General features: G+C 43.0%; 2 protein-coding genes across 4 annotated transcripts; one reads left to right on the forward strand and one right to left on the reverse strand.

Moving 5' to 3' along the window:
- Nucleotides 1-3,094: 3,094 nt before the first annotated feature.
- On the forward strand, nt 3,095-3,869 carry LOC111594511. Of its 2 annotated transcripts, none has more exons than XM_023307873.2 (2): nt 3,095-3,373; nt 3,441-3,869. In XM_023307873.2, exons 1-2 carry the CDS (start codon nt 3,206-3,208, stop codon nt 3,642-3,644), a joined length of 372 nt encoding a protein of 123 aa, XP_023163641.2. In that variant the 5' UTR covers nt 3,095-3,205; the 3' UTR covers nt 3,645-3,869. The 2 variants fall into 2 exon arrangements, with proteins under 2 accessions (XP_023163641.2, XP_023163723.2); XM_023307955.2 differs by having other exon boundaries at nt 3,095-3,418; nt 3,515-3,868.
- A 227-nt stretch (nt 3,870-4,096) lies between these two features.
- LOC111592462 (myb-like protein AA) lies at nt 4,097-6,648 on the reverse strand. Of its 2 annotated transcripts, XM_023304701.2 has the most exons (3): nt 6,534-6,648; nt 6,416-6,469; nt 4,097-5,858 (listed from the first exon to the last, which is right to left on the reverse strand). In XM_023304701.2, exon 3 carries the CDS (start codon nt 5,540-5,542, stop codon nt 4,307-4,309), a length of 1,236 nt encoding a protein of 411 aa, XP_023160469.2. In that variant the 5' UTR covers nt 5,543-5,858; nt 6,416-6,469; nt 6,534-6,648; the 3' UTR covers nt 4,097-4,306. The 2 variants fall into 2 exon arrangements, with proteins under 2 accessions (XP_023160469.2, XP_030079692.1); XM_030223832.1 differs by having other exon boundaries at nt 6,416-6,646.
- Between the last annotated feature and the right edge of the window lie 11,880 nt (nt 6,649-18,528).

An 18,528-nucleotide genomic window follows, 5' to 3' on the forward strand; every position in this document is an offset into this window, starting at 1 on the left:
ATCTTCAGTCACTTGCTTTTCTTTATTAGTAATTTATCGATCGATCCCTTAAATTTCTTTCTCGAATTTACTGAAATCTAACAGCTGTGCTGACTCCAGAGCAAACAGAAATGCGAATTGGCACTATGAAACACTTTTTGGCAACTGATATGCATCAGTTCATTTGCTTTGAACTTAGCTCGCTTTGTGCTGTTTCAGCTTCGGCATGGATCAAGTTACAACAGGTAAAAGCAAAACTTTTATTCAACAGAACTTGGATATTGATATATCTAAAAACAAGTTATTTCACTAAAGTCAAAAATGGACGGTAAGAAGCAGGGAGAGGGAGAGAGGCTATGACAGTCAGTTGGCCAGGTAGACGCATGTCTGAATGCTGGCTGTTGACTTTCACATAAATTTATTCAATGCTTTGCTCTAGCCGTGAAAAAAGAGAATTTGTAACAGCAGCCGAATGTCACTGTGTCCGGAAAGTGCTTTCATAATTTTCAATTTCACTTTCAATTGCTATCGAACGTCCCCCGATTCGTGAATTATTGCTACCCAGCGCCACTGTCTGGCGCTTTCGGCGGGGGCGGAGCATTAGAAAGCTGACGCCAGTGCGACGCCCTTGTATTCCATGGGCAAAGGCAGTTACTGACCAGGCACTTACACGCTTCACTGGCAGCTGCCTTGGGAATGGGCGTCGGGAGACGTAAAGACTTAAGCGTGAACGTAAAATGAATTATATGCATTGCGTATATCATAGGCGAGAAGGTGAAGAGGGCGATAGAGAGTGGGGTAGAGAGAGGGGGACATCTAGGTAGACATAGGGTGTTCGGCTAGCTGGTAAAAGTTTTGGTTAATTGCGTGGGCGTGAGCGTGGGCGTGTGTGTGTATGGGTTAGTTTTTGTGGCTGCGTAGAAAACTTTCCACGAGTCGAGAGCTGATTTTAATTGTTACTCGACAAATTTTCGGGGGCTTTGCTTAATCACTTGCGCCAGATTAGTTTAACTTGCAACAGGCTGGGAGGCAGCGTTGCTTGGGCTCCCCAGTTGTCAGTCATAATTAAAGCGAAAGCGAAAACGAGAGCGAGAGCCATAGCGAGAGCTACGCAATGCGCTCAGCCAAATAATATCAATTGCAAATGGAAATGAAAATGGAAATGGAAATGGATACAAAACTTTTCGGCCTGTCAGCAATGCGTGAAAGCTGCGCCCAAAAAACTTCCTAATCAACAGCGACAGCTGCAAAAGGGCCACGAACTGGACCCACCATGGCAGCATATAGATACAGTGTCGAGAAAGGATTCGGAAATACATTGAAACAGGACAAATTTGTTTGCAATCTACAATATAAAAATATAAATATAAATATATATATACAGATATAAAAATATCTATAAAAGATTCTAGATGGCAGATGAGCTAAGGCAGGCGGCTTTGGCCTGCTAATTGCAGCTCGAAAGCTGAAAGTGAGGCGTAAATGCCAGGCTGCACCACATAACACCACACTGCACCACACACACACGCAGAGGCACGCAGCTTGATTGTGTATCTGTTAGTTAAATGCGCCGGCACTCAAACTGATTTCAATCAGGATGCGGTTATTGTGTTACGCGACAACCAATGGAAATTTGCAGATAGCTAAATTTCCTCTGACACGTGCCAGACACAACAACAATTACAACAACAACAACAACAACAATAGCAACAACTGCCAACAACTACGACCATAACAATGATGTTGCCCAGTTTGCTCAGTCCACAAGTCAACGCAGAGCTCACTGCTGCTGCTGCTGCTGCTGCTGCTGCTGCTCTCTACAAACCGAAACCCGCCCCTCGCCCCCTACACCACTCACTCCCTTTCTATTCATAGCTGTATCTGTGCATCTGCATCTGTTGTATCTGTCGCGCCCTCGCTACTTGCTTTATGCAAATTTCCGAGACGCAGATTCTTTGTCGTTTCAATTCGTGAAGTTGCCCGCATTTCACATTTTATTGCACAGCCAAAAAGCGATTTGCCCTCGTATCGTGGCTATAGCGCGCGACTTTAACTGCCAATCGATAAACCAGCCTCAGCCTGACCGCTTGCTCCATCTTTGTTTCATCTGCGAGTCTAGTCGTGTCTCTCTCTTCTGCTCTTGCAGCCTGTCCGAAGATGTTGCTGAAATGGCAGCCTTCTCTTTTGGGTTAGAGGCACTTAGTGTGTTCAGCATCCGCTTCAATATAATCACAATTCTCAAATGCTTGGCGTTCGGCTTTAGACTCACCCTCAAGTTGTCTACGTTTCACATTGCGAAATCGACATATTTTCGCTGCTCTTAAAGCCTTCCATAAAGAGCCGAGTGAAGAAATCGTTTAACATTAATTTGGCTTTACTTTGTGTGCTGAAAATGTGTATACTAGATCTAGGATTACAGAGGAAATATTAGTTCGTCTGTCCTTCATTCCGTTCGTCTGTACGTCTTTTCATCTGACCGTCCATCCTTCCGTCCTCCCTTCCGTCACCCCATCCGTCCTCCCTTCCGTCCTCCCTTCCGTCCTCCCTTCAATCCTTCCTTCCGTTCGTTTGGAGCTAGAATAAGCTAGTTTCTTAGCAAGATCATTGCAGACCCTTTCAACTGAGGGAACGGAAACAGAGTGTAGTCATATTAAAATAATGCTTTAGCCCCTCGAACTTGCACACATTTCCGTCCCTGCTGCCGTCCTTCCGTCCGTCCTTCCGTCCTTCCGTCCGTTTGAAGCTTGAATAAGCAAGCTTATTAGTAAGATCATTGTAGACCTTCTCAACTGAGGAACTTGCTCACGTTTCCGTGCTTCGTGCCGTCCTTCCGTAAGTCCTTCCTTCCGCCCATCCGTCCTTCCGTCCGTTTGAAGATTGAATAAGCAAGTTTCTTAGTAAGATCTTTGTAAACCTTCTGATGAAGTGGAAACAGAGTGAAGTCAGATCAAAGTGATGCTTTACCTCCTCGAACTCGTTCACATTTCTGTTCAGGTGAATGTAAAACGGAATTGGATTTTCATAAAGCCTACTGTCTGACTTCAGAGTGTGAGCTACGCTTGAGTGAAGTTCCTAGCTTAGACAGCTCATCTAGTTATCCTCAATGCATGCTTTCTACTGGAAGGCTGTCAGAGAGCTGAATTAACTCATATATAAAGTATTATAAATAGTATTGCCAGACCTTTGCTCCGAATGTTGAAATTCGTTTGCTTCCGTGGACATCGCAATGAGGCAGAATGGCCCGAATCAGGCGCCGCGACGTAAACTCATACCGAATCTGCTTAGCAGCATACTGAGAGTAGTAGCCGAATCGGATCGCCCGCTGACACAGCACGAAATCGTAGAGGCCGTATCGAAGTGTTTGGATCGGTCCGATGAGGAGCTGAAGCGGCAAGTAACTGTCAATCTGCATGATGCCATCATCTATGGGAATTTGCGTGTTAGTAACTTTCGCTATTCAGCTGTGCCAACCCGCTTGGAGCGAAATGAGCCGCTGCAGCAAAGCCTCACTACATCCAGGTACGCTTCTCCACAGAATGACAGAAATCGCAACGACGCTGTTGTCAACCAACCGACAGGTAAACAGAAAAATGCCGAGTCGGGAGGTACACAATGATAAGCTCGAGTGTCAGACGTCCCTCAAAATTTACAAATTCGCATTGTGATCAAAAAAGTTGTGGAATTAATTTGAATAAAAAATGATGTGCAGTGAAGGAATAGACAAGCTGAGCTAGTTCATCGGGTGAATGTCCGAGGGATCTCCTTTGGGAAATATGGGAGATCGAAGAGACTGAAAATGAATGGAAATGATCATTTGAACTGAGTAAGTATAGTGTCCGAGTGATCTGTTGTGAGATATCGCCTAGGCTCAGCCCAGTCCATGAACGCAACGCGCTCTAAATAAAATCCGTACTCGATCGAACTTAAATTTTTTTTTATTTTACACGAAGGGTTTGCCAATTGAAATTGATTAAAAATAATAACTTAAATTTCAGAGGAATACCCAAATGTCTCTCGGCAGCAGCCCAGCGATTGGTGTATGTATATATATATATATATATATATATATATATATATATATTTTTGTGTATATATGGATATATATATATATGTATTTGTGGAACAATTTGGCATTTCGTTAGATTCATGGCGTGTAGAGGAAGTGGGGGTGTAAATTGGTGGGGGTTGTTGGGGAATGGGGGTTGTGGGGGATGTGGTGTTGTATGTGCAAATAACGCGGGAACAAAAACATCAACGATACGAACTACACTCCAAATCCCTGGCAACGGCCAAGATTGTTACGAGTGAAGCGAGCAAAGGTCGAATTCTAACGTATGCGCCACGATAGCGGCTCCTTCTCTAGCTCCTTGGCACGCTTGGCTGCCTCCTGGTTGCGTTTCATAATCTCCTTTTGCTCCTGCTCCGACAGCAGCGTATAATAATTGCCATCCTTGCGCAAATAGCCATTAGCAACGGCGCCATGCAATGTATGGGGTATATGACGTTTAAGCTCAACCGGCAAGCGCTGCAGCCGCATCGATAGCATGCCAATCATTTCCGGATAGCTAACAGAACGATTTAGCTCTCGCATCAGTTTGAGCACCGTTTGAAATAGATCCGGCAGCTGCTGGCGTCTACTATTGCTCCGCTCAGAATGGCTACGTGAATGCGAATGTGCTTGTGTGTGTAGCTGCGGCTGCGAATGGCTAGGTATCAAAGGTATGGTCGTGCGCCGGCCCGTACCCATAGCCATAGTCATGCCCAGACCCGTCACTGTAAGCGTTCTCGTAGGACCCGTTGTCGCCGACGCCGTTGATGTTGCTGTTGCTGCTGCTGTTGCTGTTGCTGTTGCAGTTGCAGTTACTGTTGCAGTTGCTGTTGCAGTTGCTGTTGCTGCTAGACCACCACCAGCAGCTCTGGCGCTAGCTGGCGTAAAGCTGGGTGCGCTTACATTTAGCTGATGTGATCTCGATGGTTGCAGATCGAAAAGCTGTTGCTGGTGTACGAGATGTTGCTGCTGCTGCTGCTGCTGCTGGGCCAGCTGGTGATGATGTGGCAGCTGCTGCTGCTGCTGCTGCTGCGGCTGCGCATCCCAGCTGTTCCACGAGCGCACATTATAAATGTTAGCTGCATGATTAAGATTTGCATGCGGCCCCGACTGATACTCGGAGCAGTGTCTATAGAAGATCGGCAAATTGCTGCCAAGGTGATTGCTGCCAGTGCTAGTTGTTGAATTGCTGTTAATGCGCGCATTCATATTGGCATTGGCATTGCCATTGCTGCTATTGCTGCTGACAGCCAGCGAATCGCCGTGTCCGTAGCCCTGTCCCAAACCCTGTCCCAGTCCCTGTCCCTGACTCTGTAACTGGCACTGCGAATGTCCCTGACCCTGTCCCTGACCCTGACCCTGACCCTGTCCCTGTCCCTGTCCCTGTCCCTGTCCCTGTCCGTGACCCTGTGACTGTCCACTTGTGTAATTGTGTTGGCGATTGTGGCCGTGTTGGCTGGTGGCTGAGCTGCTCATGCTCTGGACGCTGTTGCGCTCTATATGACCCGACGCCATTTGTATGCCGCCGCCAGACTTGCGGCAGTGATGAAACTTCTTATTACTGTTGTTGTTGCTCTTGTCTCTGCTGTGGCTGTTGCTACTGCTGCTGTAGTTATTGTTGCAGTTGTTGCAGCTCTTGCTACTGTCGCGGGAGCTGCTGCGATTCCGTGCAGGCTTGATCCGTATCTACTGCTATGCATAAAAATATCCTGATGTTGCTGTTGCTGCTGCTGCTGCTGCTGCTGCTGCTGCTGTTGCTGTTGCTGTTGCTGATGTTGATGCTGATTGGCGTTTGCCGCCTGCTGATTTGTCTTCTGCTGGGCCGTATCACCTGAATTTAAATACAGATGCTCCATATTAGTTATCGATTAGATCGAGTTGTCTCTATCTCCCTCTCCCTCACTCTCTATCTCTCTAGCTATAGATAGACATGTGTATATTAGCGCGCATAGATAGGGTAGTCGGGTTCTGTCTCTCTACCTCTCGCAGGCGATCTGATTTGCTGTTACATCTCTAATGTCTGCAGAAGACAAATCAGCTTCGCATGAGAGCTTGAGTAGATCAATTACTAAAACAATAGCTCAGTGGGCTAAGGCCAACAATACAACAACTGTCAGCTGTGTAGATCTGCTTGAAGTGACACCGACTGGGCAGAAAGGTAAAAGAGTATACACCTACTCTCCTAGAGTCCACTAATTTGCCTGCACTAATAGCTCATCAAACTGGATTGACCTAAGACGATCTATGCCAAAGAGGAGTCCCTAGTCCCTGCTTCATGTAATTGCCGAGGGAAGAGCCAAAACTCAAATTGATATGATTATTTGATTACATTCTCTGTGTGTGGAACTGTGTAGCTAGGATCGACGATCTAATCGACTTCAAACATACCGTTGTATTCTTCGTTTATGTAAAAATTCTTAATGTAGATCTTCCGGTTACAATCTATGTATAAGTCATCATTTAAATCAACGTGAACCACTTCTTAACAGTCGTGCCAAAGTTGTACCTTCGATCAGTTTAAGTAAAAAGTCCTCTCTGTGTAGATTTAGGGGGTTACTCAAATATCTAAAAACTAAAACCAAATAAGTTTATTCTGAAAAATTTTTTCGAAACTGCTTTTCTACCGAGAATCCATAAAAACTAACAATTGACATCGATTGAGTGAACAGTCCTCGGCTAAGCGACACCAAGTTGTTGTGATTAAGTCGTATTTGTTAGGGCTGGGGTTGGGCTTCACTTCAGTGGTGTTTTCGAACCCATCGAGGAACACTAACTCAGGGCCAAGTCTGCAGACAGATCAGTGCCTGAATGGATCAGTAAATCAACTTTCATTGGATAGATCACTGGGTGCTTAATAAGCCAAGTAGTAAGAGAAATGGATTGCATTGAATCTCGCTTAGAGCTAAGGCCTTGACTGACGACAACATCAACTGGCAACAAGGCCAAGAGTAGTTGGTATCTGTCATCGTATGAGGCTAATGATTTTTAACAGACTTAGTTGATGATGGGAGCAAGCTGCCCAGGACCAAATAATCTTCTTGGTATAAGCAGATAATTGCTTATTAAGCCAAGTTGAAATCGATGCCAAATAGATGATATCAAAGTCTGTAGGTTAAGGGACTCTAGCTTGTTAGCTTCAATTCACTTAGCTCAACAAAAAAAGCTGCTATGCGGACGTTGGGGTATCATAAATCTGTTTCTTTACTGGCCTAAAGCCTGAAGCCGACTCAGACCCAAATCCGTTTATGATATAATGTAAAACAATAATGCCAACAACCAGACGATGGCTAGAGTCAGAAAGTTATGCCCCAAATAAATAAAAATGTTTCAAAGAAACCCTACCCGAGGCGGGTTCGCGATGAGGTGCGAAAAATCAGTTGAATTGAAATTGCGTGACTTATGGCTTGGCAGTTGAGCCCGAGGGCTAGTTGGGTCGCTCGACTGCACAGACCCTGCGAAGGGTTGTTGCTTGTGCGAGTTGTGCTATGCTTTGCTATGCGGAATAAGTGAAATTCCGGCAAAGTGTGGGAAATGCGCTTAGCGCACTCCAAATTCACAGATTGTTGTGACTGAAGGGGAAGGGGAAGGGGGTTCCAGAAAGTATTTCCCTGCCATCGTACTTTGGCTCCTTCAAGCGAGCTGCTTATATATGAAATGGAGCTCATAACACTATATCTATGTAGCTAGTATCATAAAAGATATTATAATCTATCTCTCTCCCTCCTTCTCTCTCTCGCTACTTGTCCTTGATAGCTTAGTAGTCCTCCTCCAACACTCTTACTTCTAAACAACAAAACAGTGACGAAACTCATTATCAGTAAAATCTGACCAGATGATGTCTACCTATACACACACGCACACACACACAGTCTAAACAGCTAGTGATGTGTGTGTAATGTGCACAGAGTGCGAAGAGGTTAAATGCTAGTGAGAGGCTGCGCAGAGGGCGAGGCAGGCGCAGACAGAAGAGGACTAGGCGGCAAGTCCAGGGACAAGTCCTGCGGCTGGCACACGGACACATGCATAAGCGTGACTTAACCTCAAATGCAGTGACTTCCGTTGCAGCAGCAGCAGCGGCAGCAGATGAGTTGATGCGACTCGAGCTCAGATTGCAGCAGCGTCAAACAATGCATCAACTGCAACTGTTTAAGTGAGTGTGTGTGTGCGTGTGTGTGTGTGTGTGTGTGTGTGTGTGTGCGTGTGTGCGTGTGTGCGTGTTTGTGTGTGTTGCTTTAGACCACATATATCCTGTTTGGAAGCCCCTTAATAGCAGTTGCTATTGCGACAATCACTATGCATGCCACGCCCATTTAACAAATGACGCCAACAATAACAAGACACACACACACACACATGCAGACGCAGCTCAAGCGCGTGTGTGTGTGTATTTTGCGTATGCATTAAGTGGATTTGCGGCTGGCGCCTAAAGCCGACACCAAATCAAATACAAAACCAACTGCTCGCCTGCCACAGCCCCTTCTGGCTGCTCTCGCCTGCTGCTAGAAGGTATGGGGAATGGGGCGCAAGTGTGGCCGGGGCGTGGCAGCTCAGCCAGTCGACAACATATGCTCTGACCACAAGCTTAAGCCATTCCGATGCGGCCTGCCCAAGACGCCTCACACACGCACTCAGCCATTGAACGAGTCAAATAGCAGTTGCAAGTCGTCAAGTTGCAAGTTGTATTTTAATTAGTTTGTTTTGTTGCTCGAGCAATCGAATACTGCAGACACTGCATCACCTGCTGAGCCGGGCTCAAGGCAACGAATAAATGGCCCAGTAACTGGAGATGCCTTCATTATGTCAGGTGCAGGCAAGCATCTTCATATGCGAGAAGGGAGCAAGAAATAGAGAGAAAGGCGACGTGAGAGAGAGACAAGTTGCTATAGAATTCTATATCATATGAATACAGTGAGAAAAAGAGAGAGAAGAAGTGGAAGCGAAAGAGAGAGCGGGAGAGAACGAGACAAAGTATTTGGGCGACAGGAAGCAAAGTCTAGATGGCTAAGAGAATGAGAGAGAGAGAGAAAGGCAGCTCCCAAATACTTTGTCTAATATCAAATCTATATAGAAAGATATAGCAATAGGGCGAGTGCTATAAACTGTCCTAATTATTCGAAAACTTGATTCACTGCTGAGTAATCTAAGTGTAACGAAATAGATGCCAACCACTTGCTTTAAAAGGCATCAGATGCAGTCACAAAGAGAGAGAGAGAGAGACGAAGAGAGAAAGAGAGAGAGAAACACTTAGCAATCTGTAAGACATTTGCACTTCAGTAAGAAGCTTTTTTGATGATTGTTTAGCAAACTGAAGTTGCGCTTGAGTGCGGCTCTCAGTTCACTTTTCTAGCACAATCGTATTAGTAAGCTCCACTATTGATAAGTCCTGTTCTGTTGAGTAGCAGGCGCTCTTCAGATGATTAAAGAGTGGTCATGGAGTGCAGTTGTTAAAGGAAACTTTATGCGAATGCTAAATATCAGGCCATCTCTCTCTCTCTCTCACTCTCTCTCTCTGTCTCACACTCTTTTCTTCAAATAGTCAACTATGGGGCGAGTTGTTATTGTTGTTGCTGCTGCTTCTGTTGCAAATATCTAGAGCTCATCATGATTGTTTTGTAATTGGAATGCGACAATGCGGCGCAAACAGCAGCAGCAGCAGGAAATGGAGGCGGCTGATATAATGCAAGCAGGGTAAACACAGTTCAGCCAACCAGGCCACCCAGACCATTCGACCCAACTGGCAGGACAAGTGAATGCCAGCGCGGGCTAACAATTTGCTTCAATTATAAAAAGCGTCGCGACAAAGTGGCGCCACCAAGCGGCGGGCGACGGCGGCGAATGCATTGGGGCATGAGGCGAGGCTTGGGCGAAGGCCACATTGATGCTGTTGCTCCAACTCCAGCTAGAGCTTCTCCTGCTGCCTCTGGTAATCACCATGAAGCACAGAGTCAACAACTGTGCGAGCGATGACGCGATGCCCGCGACGACTGCGACGGCAACGGCGACGGCAGCGGCGACGTCGACAGAGACTGCGACAGTGGCTGGCGTCAGCCAGGTCCCATCTTTGTCTCGTTGCGGCTGGGAATTGGTTATAGCGTCGAGGGGGGCGTTGGCTGTCAGGCATCCCCATCGCCATCGCCATCGCCATCGCCTTCGCTTTGGCTTTTATGCGGTGCATTTCTATTTGTATTACATATTTCGAATTGAATTTTAATTACGTTCCTAACGCACTTCCAAGATTCACAACTTTTTCCCTCGCTTTTGTTCCTATAAGTCTAAATATATATATACATATATATATATATATATATATATGTAATGTTCTTAACTGTAATTGTTTAGATGTAAGCAATTAGAAGATGTGATTAACAGTAGATAATGAGAGCGAGACAGGCAGGGGGAAGGTGGGAGAGGTAAGCAGAGGAAGGAAACGAGTCGGAGAGAGAGCGATAGATCAGCTAACAGAGAAGCAAGAGAAGTAGAGATATAACAAGAAAAAGAGAGAGGAAGACGGAGAGAAGAGATAAAAAGAAAGTTAATAAGAGATAAAGAGAGTCATTTAGAGTGAGAGAGAGATAACAAGAGAGTGTCAGACGAAGAGCAACAGAGACAGACGGAGAAAAAAGAAGAGATTGAGTGCGAATATGAGAAAGCAAGGCGGAGATAAATAGAGATAGAGCGAGAAAGACAGGGAGAAAGAGACAGCAACAAAGAAAGAAAGAAAAAACACAGACAGCGAAAGATCAAGCGAAAGAGACAGAGAAATCAGATCCCACATCCGAGATCTGGGGTCAGAGAGATCAAGAGAAATGGGATTTTGGCTTTAAACCAAGCTAACTTTAATTTAGTATTGATGTTCGATAAGTTGATTATAATTATACTCTCACTCTCTCTCTCACTCTAGCTAGATATACCTTTCTCACTCCTTCGCTTTCAGCAAATGCTTTGAACTTGTTTACTGTGTTAACAGCAATGCAGAAAATGAAATCGCAGCAACTAAACAATTATCCTGGGCAAGTGTCGAAGCTCACGCTTCGTGCTTAAGCTGTCGCCGGAGTCCAAGTGCCGGAGCGGGTGTGTGTGCGAGTGGGGGGATTCGCACTTGGACGTGGACGTGCCAACACATGGCCGTTGCGGACTGCCCTAATCACACGCTCTCGCATAAATACTCAACAGCGATGATTTACTGTACTCATGTGATTCATAAATATCACTCATCAGCATGGAACAATGTAGACCGAAGGGACTTACCTCTTTTACCCCCCCTCTCTCTCTCTCTCTCTCTCTCTCTCTCTCTCTCTCTCATGTATGTCTCTGTAAATGTGTGTGAAGAGGGGGCTTAAAGCATATGGTAGCTTGGGTTGTCCGGGTCTGGGCGTCCATAGCCTTAGCTATCCCTGGCTGCAGTTCTTGTTGCGCTCAGTCGGGTCGTTAAGCCTGCAGCTAAAGCAGAGCGCTCGATTTGTTGTCCTTGTCCTTGTCCCTGCTGTTGTTATGGTTGAAAACTATTGTCATCTTTGCCCATAAGCACAAAAAGCAGCAACAAAATCAGCAACACAGCAACCAGTTAGCAGGACATGGCAATCCCCACGTCCTGCCCTTTCACTTTCTCCTTCATGTGTGGCTGCCTCAGTTTGAACTGTTTGCGATTCGTGCAAAGCCACGTTTTAAATGTTAATTGTTTGCAGTTTATTTGATGACTCGGCAACTGCAGCTCCACATACCCAAGCAGAGGGAGACAGAGACATAGACAGAGACAGAGACAGAGACAGAGACAGAGACAGAGACAGAGACAGAGACAGAGACAGAGACAGAGACAGAGACAGAGACAGAGACAGAGACAGAGACAGAGACAGAGACAGAGACAGAGACAGAGACAGAGACAGAGACAGAGACAGAGACAGAGACAGAGACAGAGACAGAGACAGAGACAGAGACAGAGACAGAGACAGAGACAGAGACAGAGACAGAGACAGAGACAGAGACAGAGACAGAGACAGAGACAGAGACAGAGACAGAGACAGAGACAGAGACAGAGACAGAGACAGAGACAGAGACAGAGACAGAGACAGAGACAGAGACAGAGACAGAGACAGAGACAGAGACAGAGACAGAGACAGAAACAGAGGCAATTTAAGCGCAAGCTTTTAGTCCAAATAAAGTGCGAGGCGCGCCGTGCAACAAATGGCAATTAACTTGGCGGCATTTGAATGCAGGTGGCCAATTAAAGTTGTGGCCAGGCGATGGGGGCGGAGAGGGCGTGCCAAATAGCGCTCAACACTAGGAGCGCAAACAGGCGCCATAATAACAGGCATTTAATTTCATGTTAATTGTATTTCAGTTGCCGTGCTTAGGGTGGCTGAGGAGGGGGAAACGAAAGGTGTGTGCGGGCGAAGGGTGGCTAGGCGGGTGAGTGCGTGGGTGGGTGGCTCGACCCATAAATTTTGTGCATTTCAGCGAAGCGCGTTGCGCGTAATTTATTTGCATATTTCAGCTGAGCAAGTGACAGCCTAAAATTATGCTACAAAATGCCGCGAATACCAGGTTGAAAAATTTCAGCTAGAGAGGGATTGCTGTGGCACGAATGCTCGATGCATAGATACCCTATAAACTGTGGAATCAATATGATATGATTGTGATTTTGAGACACGAATATATCACTACGAAAGAGATAAAGATCCAGGCGGGTAGATCGATTGATAGAGGCACAGATACCCCATAAAATGATACCCTATAATATGAAGTCTATATAATAGCTATCTCGAGTGATCGAGGCAGTAGATTTATTGCACGCCTTACGACTGACTGGGATTTGGCTTTAAAACTGAGCTAGTTAAGCATGGGTTAGGCATATGCATTCTATATGTTCATGGTAGCTCAAGTGCTCGACGAGCACACACCCTGTAAGCAACTGTCATGGAGTATGTGTCAAAAGTATGAACAAGATGAAGAGTTCTTAGAGCAGATACCCTGTAATGATTTGACTCTGAGTTCATAACTGATCTAGCCAAACGTTTAGAACCCAATAAAGTTCATTGCGTGTATTCAAACTGCATATGGATACCCTAGCTTCAGTGGCAAGATGCTAGCATCCAACTACTTGGCAGTCCGATGTTCCGTCAACCTAACCTCCTCGTCGCATCAGCGTTAGCAGGATATCGAAAACATCTTTAAGCAGCTGCAGCTGACCTCGATAGCACGTTACGTCGCACAATAGGTGGGCGAGGCGGGGCGTAGGCGGGCCAGGGTGACTATGGAACCTGTTCCAACTGCGTTTGCTAACTAAACGCATTTACGTGTCAAAACTAATTTAATGTAGCAAATGTAACAAGCACCCTCGGCAAGCAGAGGCCAAACACCCTAACTAACGCCCGTTAGCGCGGTCTGAGCCACCCCCGCGCAGGCAGCAGGAAACGGAAATGGCATACGCAGCGACCAGCGAGCATATTTTACTTATTTATTTGAACAGTCGAACAATATACACCACTCTCTCTCTCCCACTCCTTGACTGTCCCCTCTGCGCATTTCTCACCTAATAAAACAACAATGGAACAACTGGGCGTCCCCCAAGGCGCATTCACGTGTTGCTGTGCAAGTCGTCTTCCTTTTGATGTAAATTTAATTTCGGTTTTAACTTTTTGAGGTTTTTCCATACAACATGTTCGTATATAGAGCGTGCCACATACGCAGCAGCTCAGTCGAGACGTCCGAGTCGCAGCTGTAGTCGCAGTCGGCGTCTGTCCCCAGAGGCTCTGGAGCATATTCGTAATACGTCTGTCAACGTTGACGTTGCGGCTGTCCGTTGTCCTTGCTGCTCTCTCTCTCTACCCTCTGGCCAGCACGCAGCACACTCCATCTAGACCTGCACCGTCTACCCTCTAGTTACTACCTAGCAACCTATACTTGCTTTACCCCGCCCTCGCCACGTTGACAACTTCCTTGCTCTTTTCATCGGCAGACGACGCCTTTGTTATCCGCCCTTGTTGCCAGCTTGTCACACATATGCACTTTGATTCCCTAGGCGACATGGCATCATTATACCCTGCAAAAGACAAAGGCCATCGTGTATTTGACTGCATGTAAGTTACTCGATTTTCAGATACCTCTTATTCTCAGCCTGTCGATCTATGCCTCGTTGGCTCGAGACGAGAGGAAGATTGCAAGCCAATTGCTTTAACTTTAATTGATGTTCCCCCATTAATGAAGTCAACAGCTACTATTTGCTACAGGGTATCTGCTAGCTGTGTCCACTGTTGAGCTAAGGCTCAAGCTAAAAAAGCGATTTCAATTACAGCTCTTCACAAATTCAGTGTCAGTTACTCAAATAGAACTTATGTGTGAGTGTTTGAGGTTGAATGACCAGTGCCGGAAGCAGTACAACTATAGAGAGAGAGAGAGAGGGAGAGAGGGAGGGAGGGAGGAAAGGAGAGAACACGAAAAGGTAAAAGGCCCCACTGTGCTTAATTACTGAGCCTTGGCTCGAGACGTTGACAAAGCGCTGAGTGCACTTGAGGTAATTTGATTTAATTGTGCGTGCTGCTGCTGCTAGCAACAACAACAGCTACAGTAAATACAGGAACAACAGACTCAGTCACAGTCAACAAAACACACACACACACACATTTAGCTAGCTGTTAAGTTCGTGTGTGTTGCGGACGCAGTTCATAAGAAATTTACAAGTGCGCGACGACTGTTGCAGCTGTTGTTGCTGTTGTTGTAGTTGTTGCTGTTGCTACTGTTGTTGTTAGTGTTTTTATTTTCTGGCAAGTTCACAGGTCTTGAACTTTGCAGCTACACAGGCAACTGGGCAAGCACAGCGCCTTTGTCACTTGAACTGACTCAAAATGTCAACAAGTTGTTGTTGTTGCTGTTGTTGCAGTTATTGTTGCTGTTGTTGTTGTCCTGCTTCTTTCAGCTTTTTGTACTTTGGTAGTTATTTTGTTAGACTACTCTATTGATATCTATTGAACTCAACAGCAAATCATTACTGCAAGCTGAGGCGAGCAAGGAAGCAAGGAAGCAAGGAAGATACCCTGTAAATAATAACAGTATAACATCCATGGCTAGCACGTAGTACTATTACGTAAAAGCATAAATAGCTGAGCTGATCTAGCCTTAACCGTCTGTCAGTACGCTTGTCTGTCCTCAATTATCAGCCGTCCGTCCGTCCGTCCGTCCGTCCGTAGAGCAGCACCGACTCGTCCCGTGTGGTCCACTCCTGCTTGCTGTTATTTTTCTCTCTGCTCGCTTATGTAGTCATCTTTGACTCAATCAATTTATCAATCTGTCTATTGCTGCACTATTCCAATCCATCAATCCCTTCGTCGGGGCAATTACACAATTCAATTCATTCCGTAAACAGTTTCATCAATCAGTGAAATTCATCGATCACAGCTATTCAGGGTATTTGCACTTCGGTGCTACTTCAATGTCTCTTCTATACACTTTTATATGATTTACTTTTTAATTTACGATTATGTTTAATTTATGGCATTTTCATGTGTTTTGCTTTTTTCAGTTGCCCATTTTGATATATTTCGGTCTCATTTTTGCCGTTAGAGCTGCGTAAATTTATGAGTTCCGTTTCCGTTCGCAATTAGGCAAGCGAAATAAGCAGGAAAATGGAAATCTAAGCGAAAGCTAGAGCAATAATGTGAAGCAACACAGGCAAGAGAGAGAGAGAGAGAGAGAGAGAGAGAAATATGGTAAAAGATAAAAAGAGAATTATTCAAATTGCTTAAATTGTCGAAAGCTCATGAGAAGCGCATAGTAAGGCGTTAAAGCTATCATAAAGTCGATTTAATCGAATCAGTTAGTCACTCAATCGAATGGAAAACTATTCCAATTCACTAACCCCAAGCTGATGCCGAATTCCATGGCAACAATTTAATCTGTGTCTATTATTAAAAATGTTATCTGAAATCCGTAAGCTTAGCTTTAATTTGGAAAGCTCTAAAGCTAATTCGGACTAAACTGTTAAATTTTTGTCCAACTCTTCCGGCGCCAATCTCGTTTTGCCCGCCGGTTTATTTATTAATAATGCATGTCACTGCATTTACATAGCCACGCCCCGAATTACTGAATGGGTGCGGGGCAGTGGGAGGCGGCTGGCGGGTGGCGCTGGGTCGTGGCAAACTGTTCGTGGTTACCGCTTTACACATGGCAAACAAAACGGTTTCACAATTGCAGACAATGTTGCAGACCTGCCACAAAACAAGACAACAAAACTGATATTCAAATGAAATCAAAATAAAACACGAAACAAAAAATCTACACTCGGAAAAATAATCCATGGATGCATGAAGCCAAAGATGTTCTAAAAACTAAAAACTAAAAACTAAAAACTAAAAACTAAAAACTAAAAACTAAAAACTAAAAACTAAAAACTAAAAACTAAAAACTAAAAACTAAAAACTAAAAACTAAAAACTAAAAACTAAAAACTAAAAACTAAAACTAAAAACTAAAAACTAAAAACTAAAACTAAAAACTAAAAACTAAAAACTAAAAACTAAAAACTAAAACTAAAAACTAAAAACTAAAAACTAAAAACTAAAAACAAAAACTAAAAACTAAAAACTAAAAACTAAAAACTAAAAACTAAAAAAACTAAAAACTAAAACTAAAAACTAAAAACTAAAAACTAAAAACTAAAAACTAAAAACTAAAAACTAAAACTAAAAACTAAAAACTAAAAACTAAAAACTAAAAAACTAAAAACTAAAAACTAAAACTAAAAACTAAAAACTAAAAACTAAAAACTAAAAACTAAAAACTAAAAACTAAAAACTAAAAACTAAAAACTAAAAACTAAAACTAAAAACTAAAACTAAAAACTAAAAAACTAAAAACTAAAAACTAAAAACTAAAACTAAAAACTAAAAACTAAAAACTAAAAACTAAAAACTAAAAACTAAAAACTAAAAACTAAAAACTAAAAACTAAAAACTAAAAACTAAAAACTAAAAACTAAAAACTAAAAAACTAAAACTAAAACTAAAAACTAAAACTAAAAACTAAAAACTAAAAACTAAAAACTAAAAACTAAAAACTAAAAACTAAAAACTAAAAACTAAAAACTAAAAACTAAAAACTAAAAACTAAAAACTAAAAACTAAAAACTAAAAACTAAAAACTAAAACTAAAAACTAAAAACTAAAATAAAAACTAAAAACTAAAAAAAAACTAAAAACTAAAAACTAAAAACTAAAAACTAAAAACTAAAAACTAAAAACTAAAAACTAAAACTAAAAACTAAAAACTAAAAACTAAAAACTAAAAACTAAAAACTAAAACTAAAAACTAAAAACTAAAACTAAAAACTAAAAACTAAAAACTAAAAGCTAAAAAACTAAAAACTAAAAACTAAAAACTAAAAACTAAAAACGAAAAACAAAAACTAAAAACTAAAAACTAAAAACTAAAAACATAAAAATAAAAACTAAAAACTAAAAACTAAAACTAAAAACTAAAAACTAAAAACTAAAAACTAAAAACTAAAACTAAAAACTAAAAACTAAAAACTAAAAACTAAAAACTAAAAACTAAAAACTAAAAACTAAAAACTAAAAACTAAAAACTAAAAACTAAAAACTAAAAACTAAAAACTAAAAACTAAAAACTAAAAACTAAAAACTAAAAACTAAAAACTAAAAACTAAAAACTAAAAACTAAAAACTAAAAACTATAAATTCACTTGGAAATCTCAGCCAAAACTTTCAGTGTTCTTTGAGCTCTTCGCTTAGCAAAATGATTTTGAAATTTAAAATGCTTAATTTATGCTTTAATTGCATATTTTGCGCTTCAATGCAAATGGCTCAGGCGCGATTTATGTGCTACACAGTAGATGTGTGTGTGTGCGAGTGTGTGCGTGTGCTTGCATTTGTGTGTGGCAAAAAGTATGGAACGCATTTCATTTAGATAACCGCAAATATTTACCACAAATGCATTCGCATCACATTTGTAACGTGACAAAATTCCCCAGCGTTAACAGCCACGCCACGCCCCCACTCACACACTTCTGTAGTGATAGTAAATTACGCATGCATGTGTGTGTGTGTGTGTGTGTGTGTGTGCGTGTGCAGCAGGTGAACGCGCGTGTTTACAATGTGCGCAAAATATTTGTTGCATACTTCTCGGCATAATTTATGCATTTCAATTGGATTTGACAGAGCGCATGGCGAATGCATCGCCGAACGCATCTGTAGATTTTTACAGTTGATTTTATTTACCCCGCCCGAATCTAACGCAAATAATAATTCTATTCAAATTTGATTGTGCGTCCGTCCGCGCCCGCGTCCGCGTCTGCGTTGTATTTTATCAAATGTAATTCAATTGCTTACGCTTCGCATGTTTTCATTTAGTTTTTATAGCCAGCGCCATCTATCGATTAGTTTTGGCAGTTGGCGAATTAGATATGTCAATTGGAATTGCATTGTCAGTCGCTAATCGTGGCATTAAACACGCAACATATCGATTACTATCGATAACATTGCATTGATATCT

Source organism: Drosophila hydei, unplaced genomic scaffold, assembly GCF_003285905.1.
Source record: "Drosophila hydei strain 15085-1641.00,03,60 unplaced genomic scaffold, DhydRS2 tig00000296-arrow-arrow-pilon, whole genome shotgun sequence".
In the NCBI taxonomy this organism is placed as follows: domain Eukaryota; kingdom Metazoa; phylum Arthropoda; class Insecta; order Diptera; family Drosophilidae; genus Drosophila; species Drosophila hydei.

Coding starts and splice junctions, on each gene's coding strand:
- LOC111594511 (XM_023307873.2), top strand. CDS start 3,206: ATGAGGCAGAATGGCCCGAATCAGGCGCCGCGACGTAAACTCATACCG. Junction 3,374..3,440: donor ATGAGGAGCTGAAGCGGCAA/GTAACTGTCAAT, acceptor TTCGCTATTCAG/CTGTGCCAACCCGCTTGGAG.
- LOC111592462 (XM_023304701.2), bottom strand. CDS start 5,542: ATGGCGTCGGGTCATATAGAGCGCAACAGCGTCCAGAGCATGAGCAGC.